Below are 12342 nucleotides of genomic sequence, written 5' to 3'. Positions count from 1 at the left end.
ATTTAAACTTACCTTGTGAATCCACATTAAAAGTCCTCAACAAAAACCAAAAGGCATCCAAAAAATTTATTTTACACACATTATACAAAAAAAAAACATAAATATCACACGTGTATTTCAACAAAATAGCATAATAATGACACATAGTTTCAAAAACTATATAACACAAGCAGTCAAAACATTCACACACAAAACAGCATGGTTTTGACAGTTTTCCACCGTTCACTTATAAACACTAAACACAGTAATATCCTATTCCACTGTATCCTACTATCGATAGAATATGAAGCATAAGAAGACGTTCACTGTAGAACACACATTACATATATAACGCGGTCAATGCGCGTTTATCATGTTAGTCTCATTGCATAGCGTTCATACAACTAAAACACCGTGGATATACTAAAACTACATACAGTGTTAAATTTATCACAAACCCCGCCAATGAAGCTGCGAATGCGTGCGCATTTTTAACCGCCTACAATCAAAATAGTAATAATAAAAAAAATAAATACATATATTATTATACAAATATATATAAAATATATTTATTTACATTATATACCAAGAAAATATAATAAAATTAAATATTGTTGATTCAATGCATTTATTAGAGTTGTTGAATAATTGTGTTTGCTTTCAATAACTTTCAAACAATTTAACTTTATTGTTAAATAAATAAAAATATTTTAAATTTCTGTAACAAAAAACCAATTACAGGTGAAATAAAATAGAGTTTAAAAAAAATTTTAAATTTGTGTTCTATAAGTTATTACTGTTGGGATATTGGTGTCGAAATTTGAACTGAAACAAATATTAATTTCACTTTAAAATAAATTATTTTATTTTAATTTAATTCAACACGAGAGATCAACGCTTAGAAAAGTTTCCTCAAAATGATAAAAATATAAATTGATTTTGAGGGATGAATTATGTTTGATTTTATACACATAATATTGTCCATTTTATGATATCCTTTTTACCATGAGGTGTTTCTTTAAAAATATATTTCCAAAATTACTTAAAAGCTTTATAAAAAAATATCGAATTTTTGAACTATATGACGTCATCAGAATCCAAAAAATTTTATGTTGCTCTATCACATCCAAATTTTATCCAATTTTAACAAACCCAGTATGTAATCCTACTAAATTTGGGTCATACTTTTCAAATTTGCTATCAAAAATAACCCAGCTCAAATAGGTTTCAAGATTGTGGAGTTCTGGTCCCGGAATTATGTACATGAGTGATAGCTAGCGAAAAACTAACATTACAGCTGAAAAGGAATACTCAAAATTAGTGGGTTTCAAAAAAAATTCCAAGAAGATCGGACCAAATTTGCCTGTTTTATCAAAAAAATCGAATTTTTCAACTTTATGACGTCGTCAGAATCCAAAAATTTAATTTTGCTCTATCACATCCAAATTTTATCCAATTTTAATAAACCCAGTATGTAATTCTACTAAATTTGGGTCATACTTTTCAAATTTGTTATCAAAAATAACCCAGCTCTAATAGGTTTCAAAAATGTGGAGTTCTGGTCCCGGAATTATGTACATGATTGATAGCTAGCGCAAAACTAACATTACAGCTGAAAAGAATGACTCAAATTTAGTGGGTTTCAAAAAAAATTCGGAGAAGATCGGATCAAATTTGCCTGTTTTATCAAAAAAAAACGAATTTTTCAACTTTATGACGTCATCAGAATCCAAAAAATTTTATTTTGCTCTATCACAACCAAATTTTATCCAATTTTAATAAACCAAGTATGTAATCCTACTAAATTTGGGTCATACTTTTCAAATTTGTTATCAAAAATAACCCAGCTCTAATAGGTTTCAAAAATGTGGAGTTCTGGTCCCGGAATTATGTACATGATTGATAGCTAGCGCAAAACTAACATTACAGCTGAAAAGAATGACTCAAATTTAGTGGGTTTCAAAAAAAATTCCAAGAAGATCGGATCAAATTTGCCTGTTTTATCAAAAAAATCGAATTTTTCAACTTTATGACGTCATCAGAGTCCAAAAAATTTAATTTTGCTCTATCACATCCAAATTTTATCCAATTTTAATAAACCAAGTATGTAATCCTACTAAATTTGGGTCATACTTTTCAAATTTGTTATCAAAAATAACCCAGCTCTAATAGGTTTCAAAAATGTGCAGTTCTGGTCCCGGAATTATGTACATGATTGATAGCTAGCGAAAAACTAACATTACAGCTGAAAAGAATAACTCAAAATTAGTGGGTTTCAAAAAAAATTTCAAGAAGATCGGACCAAATTTGCCTGTTTTATCAAAAAAATCGAATTTTTCAACTTTATGACGTCATCAGAATCCAAAAAATTTAATTTTGCTCTATCACATCCAAATTTTATCCAATTTTAATAAACCAAGTATGTAATCCTACTAAATTTGAGTCATACTTTTCAAATTTGTTATCAAAAATAACCCAGCTCTAATAGGTTTCAAGAATGTGGAGTTCTGGTCCCGGAATTATGTACATGAGTGATAGCTAGCGAAAAACTAACATTACAGCTGAAAAGAATGATTCAAAACTTTTCTCAACTTTATGACGTCATCAGAATCTAAGAAATTTAATTTTGCTCCTCGTATATTTTTAATACCTTTTAATAAACCATCCTTATGGGAATACTCTGGATAATTTTTTTTTCTTGTTATAAAAATTGAAACTACATTTTGGATTTTATTCGTTTTATTACCGAAATATTTAAATACAATTATTAACACTAGTAATTATTTATTTTTTGGTATTGGATTTTCCTGATGGTTGTTTCTTACGGCTATTTTCCATTTCTTTCAATTTTCGATGAAACTTTGAAACGGTTTGATCTTTTTTATGCTGTGGTACTTTCTCTGGTACTTGATTTAAATATCGTTTACGATAATCATTTTTCACTTGTATATCGCAACCATGCACTTCAGGTAAATAATGCTGTGTGCAATAACGTTTTTTGCAATAATCACAAGTAATTGCGAAATCTTTTACTTTCACTTTGCATTTCAATGCACCACAAGTTTGATCAATTTCTTGTACCATATTTAATGTTTTATCAATATCCTCATCTATGTTCACTTGTTTCAATAAATTTTCTATGTCTTTGGCGGTATCTTTTTGTAAACGTTTTGCAGCTGATGTAATAGTACTTTTTGAATTACTTGCGCTTGGTTCACTTGAATCATCACTTGTTTTGTTTTTCTTCTTCTTCTTAGAGTTCGCTGAGGCGGATGGTGGTGGTATTAAAACAAAATCTGGTGGATTTTTCGATGATGACATTATGGTACACTTTGCTATGTTGAAATTCTGAAAGTATAAGAAAAAAATTTGTTAATATCTAATGTCATTTTTACTCGAGTTAATTTGCTTTTCTATTATTTTCATATCTACATAATTATATTATATTAAAATTAAAATTAAAATTAGGTTAGTTAATTCTAAACAAAGGTTTAAGCAGTATTTAAATTAGAGAAATTAAATTTTTTAATTTCTATCTTTTTTTTATCGTTTGCAATTCTACCTCCCCAACGCGAATATTGTACCGTTATAATAAACTAGCTGTGAACTACAAACTTCGCTGACAACTTCAATTTTAAATACAAAGATTATTGTGTTATAACCTTCACTTCATATGCAGTCCCTTACCCTCCTTTTGTTCACAATTTCGTTTAACCTCTAATATTATCAGTGTTCCTTTACTATATTATGCATGTATTATATTTAGAAACTTTTCTCTTGTATTACTCTATCCATTACAATCCATTGCGTAGTTTTAAAGATCTAAGCATACATAGGGACATAGGGGCAGACAGCGGAAAGTGACTTTTATACTATGTGCATTGATTTATGAAGTCCGGTATAATAAATATATGAAAAATGATAACTAGTTACTAAAATGTAGTTTTTGTAGTTAATTATATTAAAATTAGAAAAGGTAAAATATACTTTGTGATAAAGATAAAAGTAAGACATCTATACATCTGAGCAATTTCAAATTTTTGACATTAATTTAAAAGACAATAAAATTATGAGTATAAGCGTGATACAAACCGATGTCTTTTGGCATTTCCGAACCTTGTGAGTAAGTAAGCCCTTAAAGGAACCATTTACTAACAATAAGGAACCTTGGGTAAATAAGGCCCAGAAGATACTAAGGCTCATATTTAAAATTTCGCCACACATGACTCTTTACGCACATATACGCAAATGGTACAAACGAAATACGGAGCGAACCACCGTTGGCCGCTGTACTATAAATATAAAAGAAATAAAACAATTGATTAAAGAAGTAACTGAAAATTGAGAAATGTTCAACAACAATGAATAACTACAATAATAATAATAAAATAAACAATTGTCAGTCATCAAAAGAATAGGGTGGTACTAAGGTAGTAGTGGTATTATAGAAGTAGTCATGAATCGTGTGTATATTGTATAGTAAAAGCGCAGGAGGTACTTTAGTTTGCAAAATATGAGGACCGCATACTCTCTATTGATACATCCTCAGAAAAGCTTTGAGATTAATATTATTTCGAATGTTGCCATCATAGAATATTATACATAGAGAACCCGAGGGATCTACTAGCCTGTAAGTGGATGCGATATGATGAATAAAAGAGAAGACTGCCAGTGTGTACCCTTGTGTCCTTGTCATGGTCATATATCATAATCATATGCAAAGAGATTTGTGTCTCTCCAATAATGTAAACAATATGTAGCCAATGACATACAGATTAGACACGGACACAGGGAAACTCACTGACAGTCTTCTCTCCCATTCATCATATCGCAAGTTTTGAGCCATGGCGTTCTCTAATTTAATATTCTATGGTTGCCATTGATCCAATTTTTTATAGCCCCTCCCTGTCCACAGAAACAGTCAAATGTCAATTTTTGGGATCAAATAAAGCTACACTATTTTTTTTTTGAGTCATTTTACGTCAAAAAGTCATCATGTGACTTTTTCATAAATTTCATCGCTTTCGAGTTGACAGAATTGACAGTTTATAATCTGGAAAAAGTCCAAAAAAGGCATTTTCAAAGCTGAAAAAGAATACCAAACAATTTAAATTTTTGGTCTTATCAAAATCCTAAAATTATCTTTGAACATCAATTTTTAATTCTCAAAAAAATGTATAATTTCCATTAATAACTAATATTTAATATCTCTATTTTACACGTTGGTATTAATGGGAATGAAACATCTTTTTAAGAATTGAAAATTGAAGTTATCTGTTAGTACTCTCCAAAATTAAATGTTCATGGAGTATTTTAAGATTTTGGTGAGCTCTAAAATTTAATTTTTATACCATGCATATATGAAATATACATAGTATATTAAGTTTAGTCCCAAGTTTGTAATGCTTAAAAATAATGAAAATTTTGTCATAGCTGTTCATAAAATCACCTAATTAGTCCATTTCCGGTTGTCCGTCCGTCCGTCCGTCCGTCTGTGGACACGATAACTCAAAAACGAAAAAAGATATCGAGCTGAAATTTTTACAGCGTACTCAGGACGTAAAAAGTGAGGTCAAGTTCGTAAATGAGCATCATAGGTCAATTGGGTCTTGGGTCCGTAGGACCCATCTTGTAAACCGTTAGAGATAGAACAAAAGTTTAAATGTAAAAAATGTTCCTTATTCAAAAATAAAAAACTTTTGTTTGAAAAATTTTTTTGTAAACATCACTGTTTACCCACGAGGGCGTAAATTAGGTGCAAATTTTATAGTATGTATTAATATAGGAATATCAGTTGTGTGTGTGTCTATTTAAAAGTGAATATCTTTTGTTATTTACGTGACGTCAAAAAACAAACGATTGCGCATCAACACTGTCTATACATTTTTGTATGTGTTATGTGATAAAGAAATCAACACTGACTATGCATGGTATTTCAACAATTAACTCAGTCAATTGTTTCTTTTCACTTGTTTATCCTATTTTACAGCTTTGAAAAGGACCATTTTGTAGTTCTTTAAACTCTTAACATTTCAAAAACGGTGGATTATGAGAGGGGCACAAGGGGCTTTTTGACGTAAAATGTCCTATAAAACTTCGAGTAGACTTACTTGGTTCAAAACATTGACATTTTACTGTTTCTGTGGAGAGGAAGGTAGTACAAAAAATTGGCCAACTAGGGGTTTCTGGCAAAAATCGAAATATTAATCTATAAGCTTTTTTTGAACAAAGTCAATTAACAAAATGCGGTCCTCACATTTTGCAAACTCAATTTATAAGTACCTCCAGCTCCTGCTCTATTATGTATATATATGTGGTTTGGATAGATGACTACTCGCTATACAATGCCTTTTCTTTACTATAACGCAACTCACACTACTAAATATGTTTGGACAATGGTAAATCATGTTATCCATGGCTGATTCACAATGAGGCTTCAATTCAACCGACCACATTGCTTGCACCCACCATGCTACTAAATACATTATAATTTATATCATAATCATAGTACTCACTGCTATTATCGCCTATGATATCGACACTAGCCTCAGCAATGAAGAAGATACGTTTTTAACTTGACCTCGTTGTATAATTACATTGCCGGTAAAGTGAAGGCGATTAGGTGGCGAGAATCGATGGAAAAGAAAAGGCTCGAGTCTGCTAAACCATTTTTAACGGAAAGGTGATATAAAATTAATCAAACTGATCACGGTATAAAACTTGCTCTGAATTCTGGTAATCAATATTTAAAAAATTTGGCAGGTTGTAAATTTTCGTTATAGGATCGAAGTCAAAGTTCACTAAATCAAGTAAGTTACCTCGCCTACGGAACTGTGGTAATAAATATACGAGGTGCATCAGAATAAACGGTCAATAATCTAGAGACTAACAGAGTACATCGAAGTAAGAATTTTGATGTTGGAAACATGTGTTCGGAAAGTCCTCTTCAATTCTACAGGCGTTGGAAACTATGCATACCGTTTTCAATTTCTGCCAAATCGAGTTCTAAAAATTGTTTCGAATAAAAGCTATATATTTACCAAAAATATTTTTACCATTTTTAGTTTTATTGTATCTCTAACAGATTGTGAGCTAAGTCCGTATCTCTGAAGATGAACATTTCTGGATATATGCTCCCCAAACCAAAGTGCTTGTTTTGATGTACTTAATCATCCCATAGATTATTAACCATTTATTCTGAAACACACGGTATATATGCGTCTTTATATCCTAAAGGAGCATAGGGTTCAAACGAATGCTTTGAAGCAAATCCAATTTGGGGCTAAACCATTAACCTCTGAGTATTGGAGCAGGCAGTAACGTGAACAATTTTTAAGGTCTTAAGTTTTAAGTTTAAAAATTTTAAAGTTTTTAGACGGCTGTATTTTGGATATTTCTTTTCTTTTTAACATTTAGCAGTACGCCTGATACTTGAGAGGGTCATTGTATTTTTTCACATATTGTATTTTTCCATGTATTTCATATACTATTTTTATTTTTGTACGTATAGCAGCCATAAAAAATAATCACTGAAAGATTCTTTTTGACATTATTTGATTTTTCTCGCACCAAAAAAAGTTTTTTTCATATTTTTGTTCCCAAACATTCCCTACTATTGTTATTTTGTTAGATTTTCGACACAAATACACTCTAGTGATGTAACAAACAATACTAAAATTCGATTAATTTTAATAACACAAGGGAACAAATTTTCCACTTTTTTAAACCACTGAAAAAATGTTTCTTGTTTTGGATTACAATTGCCTAACATAACTAGAAATTGAAAATGAATTTATTCTAACTGGTCTAAATTTACAGAACAGCGACCCTTAAAAAAATTGAAAAAAGAACAAAAAACATCGTTTAAACAATTCATATAAATTAAAAGCATAACAAATTTTAACATAATGGCATTAATTTTAAATTGTCCACTATTATAGAGTATTTTGAGCTAAAAGAAACAGGTCTTATTTCATTAATGATTTTTCTTTGCCTTTAGTTTGACGTTGAATCTTCGTTTTTGAGGAACCCACAAAAATCTGCCATCATAGCTGGATCTCAGCGTCCTTGCTATCTTATTTCCATTGTTCGCACATCTGGATGGAACTTCTTCCTTTGTTCATCACTCACCGCACCAAGATTATCAGGAAAAAAGTCTAAATGAGAATGTAGAAAATGGATTTTGAGCGATATTAAATGGGTCGCGATGCTGATGGCAAATTTGGATATTTTATTTTATTCTTATTCTGCTCGAGTATACGGAGAGTTACCTCTTTAGAGTATGTACTTTTGAGGATTCAAAAACACAATCCCTGGGGAAACGTTAGGTTTACAGACGCGAACCTCAATAGCAAGTGTTTGTTCAATTAAAAATTTATTAATAAAGAAAACAATATTCTTATATTAGAGGCTACGATTTAAGTCTGTATACGATGGTAAAAATCGTACATTCGTTACACCACCAAGTATGTAACATTTGTTCCTTTCGATATAAAACTTCTTACTATGTTATACATCTGATACCTTCTGGTTCAATTCAAAACCATCGCATCGTTTCTCTATTCAATTTTTTCTTTACAAATAATATATGCCTTCATTCTTTACTCCCAGTACTGTCCCCACTACTTTTAAACATTCAAAACGAACATGAATTCTCTCTCTCACCATTGACTCTTACAGTATTTATGGTCGCGTTATTATTGTTGTTTATACACAGTTTACAATGAGAAATTTTTCGCTATAGTAGAATTATTATTAACTAACAAGTGAAATTTATAAAATTGAAAATACTCCCGACAAATTTTTCGGGTAGGGAACCCTAAACTCAAACTTGAAACATATTTAAGAACACTTTCCATTATATTACCTTTTTCCTTAGAGCCTTCTTCAAACCGATTTTCATAACCTATTTTTTAGTTTTTCCGGGTACGTAACCCCAAACTAGCACTTGAAACATAGCTAAAAACACTCTCCATTAAACTACCTTTCAAACGAAACAAAGTAAATCAAAATCGGTTTATCCGTTTTTAAAAATTGAATAAAAGTTAGTCTCAGGCAAATATTTAGTCTTCAATTTTTAGCCATGTAAAGTAGACTTAACTAACATATTATATGTATATAGATATTATACATACATGTAAATATAATACACAGAATGATTTTTTTTAAAGTTTCCGCTCTTACCTTTCGAAAACGGAATGCGAAATAAAAAATCGCGAAAACACGTATCAACTCATTTTCAAGGGGAACAAAAATACATTATTTACTTTTCTTATACTATATTCTAGGATATGGCACGTAAAAATCCATGAGCCCTAACTTTCTGTCGCGTAGTAAATAAGTCGATGCGGAGCATTTTCTCTCATTAGAGGTATAGAAATTTGGGAGAAAAAATGAACCCCAGCCGCCTGGACGATAAATCAAAGCATCCATTATTTGCAAACTGTGGAAATAGTTGCAGACAAAACTGTATGGCGAGTGGGAAGGGATGATAGTCTGGAAGTAAACCGGAAAAAAACAGGATTCTAATCGGGTAAACTCAAGTGCGATTTTCTTGTTACAACATGTCTTTTTATGGAATATATATTAACAGACACCGCAAACTGGCAGTATGACGGTAATTTGAAATCAAGCGTGGGAGAAGTCCCGAAAAATACAATAAAGCATAGTAAGTAAAAACTGAAACAAAATTTCTGTCAATTGCGAAATAATTTCCATAACGACCGCACAAACCTCACACTGGCAGAAATTTGCCTCTTCATCTTTTCAAAAAAGAAAACAAATAAAAGTTTTCTGTTTTTCGCAAAAAAATAAGAAAATACCTGAATCATGTGTCAAAATTGAGGACTAGAAAAAAATTTTTTCTTTTGCCCAAAGAAGAACAATCTGCTACAAAAAATACGTGGTTTTAAATACAACAAAGTTGATCTATGTTTAATCGTGAAGACATCCTATATAAGAAAACTTAATATCTACTATATTTTGGTTCCCCCTAAAAAAGAGATATACATGTTTCAGTTTTTTGATTTTCTATTCCGTTTCGACACATAATTGTGGGTACAAAAAGAATCTGTGATCTTTTAAAAAATCAGCCTGTATACGTATGCATAGTTACGTATTGTTGGTGACGGCCGATCGATTTCATCAAAAGATCGTCTTTGAATTGTGAACAATTGTTGTGAATAGAGCGTATGTACTTGTGTTCTTCTTTAGAAACATTTCCACTTTCTTCTTGTTGTAGTTGTAATAGTCCGTCCGTTCATTCTTATTCGTTCTTTCTCCTTTCAGATGAAAAGTTTTCTTTCAATATCAAGGAAATATATTTCAGATGACGTCTCTTTTTCATATCTCACAATGCCATTATTGTGTTATTTAATTTAAATGGATTCTACACATGCAGGAAAGGAACAGATAAACAAAAGAGGTGTACATTCAAACCATTCAAAACGAAGGCTTTTTTTAGATTATGATATTGCTTTAACAACCTCAATCTAACTCAAACAGTATAAAATATACAAAATATTACATAACTAGCTTTCATTAGACATACAGATTGATTCAAGAATAATAAGCTCTTAATATTGTTGTCTCACTATGGGCATATTGTCAGAAAAATCTAGATTTTTTTAACTTATTAAAGATATTATAATACTATTACCATAAAAATTTGAAGTCGATTGACCGTCTCTAACTCAAGATAAACATAATTAAACTTCGGATAACTAACATGAAGAGCATAGAAGAGGTTGTGTTTTTCACAAGTTTTTTAATTCTAGAAAAAACATTGATGTATTTAAGTATTCTAGAGTTTAGAAAAAAAATTATTGGCCATTTCAATCTTGAGAAATAATAACGCCAAGTTAATAAATTTTATTGTTGAACGGAAACGACTATAATAATAGTATAAAGTATTGCTGGTTGAAGAGAGATAATTATATTAAAAAAATTTTAACAAACACTTCCTACACTATTGTATGAAAGAAAGAACTACATTAGAGTTAAAAACAAACTCAAATAATAACATAATAATACTTGACTGTTAAAAACTAAAGTGTAAGTAAAATGAGTGATCGCAATATTCTATCACGCCTATAAATGCTGGAAGAAATTGAAGAAGAAATTCGATTGAAACAATTGATGCTTGATGGTAATGCTGAAGTCCATACCTTATATAAAATAAGGCAAGATGAAGGTTTCTTTGCAAAACTTATCAATAAGCATTTATTGTAGTATGACAAACTGTTCCGGGAATTTTCTGGGATAAACGTCGCGTCGCTCAGTTTAAGTATATCTAGCGAGTAACTCTAGGTAGTGTATGTATAGCTAAGCCCATATATTGAAGCAAAATTGTTATAAAACATTTTGTCTTCATTTGGATAATTTTAGAATTGATGGAGATAAATTTCTTGGTTTCTACAAGGTTTTCTTTTTTTGACGTTTCAATATTTCGATTTTTCAACTGTTGACAGTTGCAAACTTTTTACCCTTTGTTTTTGTTTTTTTTTTTTGCAAGCAACTTGAATAACAACTATAATCGTAAAATAAAATAAAATAGGTACTAACTATTTTACTTCTATTTTAGGTAAGTCAATGACAGAAAGTTCGAAAAGTATAGTAAATGATAAAATAATTAACACCACTTACCTAAGTTAAAGAAAATATACTAAATTAAATAAAAATATTATAAAACAGCATAAAATATAATAAAAATTTAATTTATTTTTAAGAGTATAATAAATTGTTTATTTCATTTTTTCCTAACAAAAATATTTATAACTTAGCATGCGCCACCTTGCTACACACTTGCGAACTATAAAAAATAAAAATAATAAGGGTTTAATTTTACAATTACAACATTGAATCTTAGCAGAATATCAAAATTAATAGAATTCTCTTTTTTCTTTCATTGGTTTTTAACTACATTCCAAAAATCCGTGTGCTCACTCCGTTTGTAAATGAATGTGAATTATATATTATATTTATAAAATTTATATTTCTAAACACAACATTTTTATTTAAAATAAACTCTTTAATTCTATTGATCAAAGAATGCAATAAAGAAGCGTACCTACTATTTATGGTTCTCATAAATTCTAAGGTTTTAATTTGTTTATTTGTTAAATTCTAAACATAACCTAAAAATTTGATTACTCCCAAATATTAATTATTTAAAGATTTTTTTTAACTATTCGAAAAAAAGTATTGTATTGATGTTTAATTTAACTTTTGTAATAAAATGTATTATTTTAATTAGTTTTACTTACCAAATAAATTAATAAATAACCTCACTTCCGAAACTTCACATAGACTTACAGAAAGAGAAACTTGCAACCACAATCAACTTATAGGGAGAGTAATAACTAA

General features: G+C 29.9%; 1 protein-coding gene across 2 annotated transcripts; it reads right to left on the bottom strand.

The window, feature by feature from the left end:
- Nucleotides 1-2751: 2751 nt before the first annotated feature.
- Nucleotides 2752-12338, bottom strand: LOC123290761 (DNA-binding protein SMUBP-2). 2 transcript variants are annotated; one of them, XM_044871060.1, is made up of 2 exons: nt 12243-12338; nt 2752-3327 (listed from the first exon to the last, which is right to left on the bottom strand). In XM_044871060.1, the coding sequence occupies exon 2, from the start codon at nt 3298-3300 to the stop codon at nt 2764-2766; it is 537 nt and encodes a 178-aa protein (XP_044726995.1). In that variant the 5' UTR covers nt 3301-3327; nt 12243-12338; the 3' UTR covers nt 2752-2763. The 2 variants fall into 2 exon arrangements, with proteins under 2 accessions (XP_044726995.1, XP_044726996.1); XM_044871061.1 differs by lacking the exon at nt 12243-12338 and adding an exon at nt 11623-11678.
- Nucleotides 12339-12342: the final 4 nt, after the last annotated feature.

The sequence above is a fragment of the Chrysoperla carnea genome, chromosome 1 (genome assembly GCF_905475395.1).
Source record: "Chrysoperla carnea chromosome 1, inChrCarn1.1, whole genome shotgun sequence".
Classification (NCBI taxonomy): Eukaryota; Metazoa; Arthropoda; class Insecta; order Neuroptera; family Chrysopidae; genus Chrysoperla; species Chrysoperla carnea.
The sequence above is the reverse complement of the archived record's forward strand: the minus strand, read 5'-3'. Positions and strand labels throughout refer to the sequence as shown.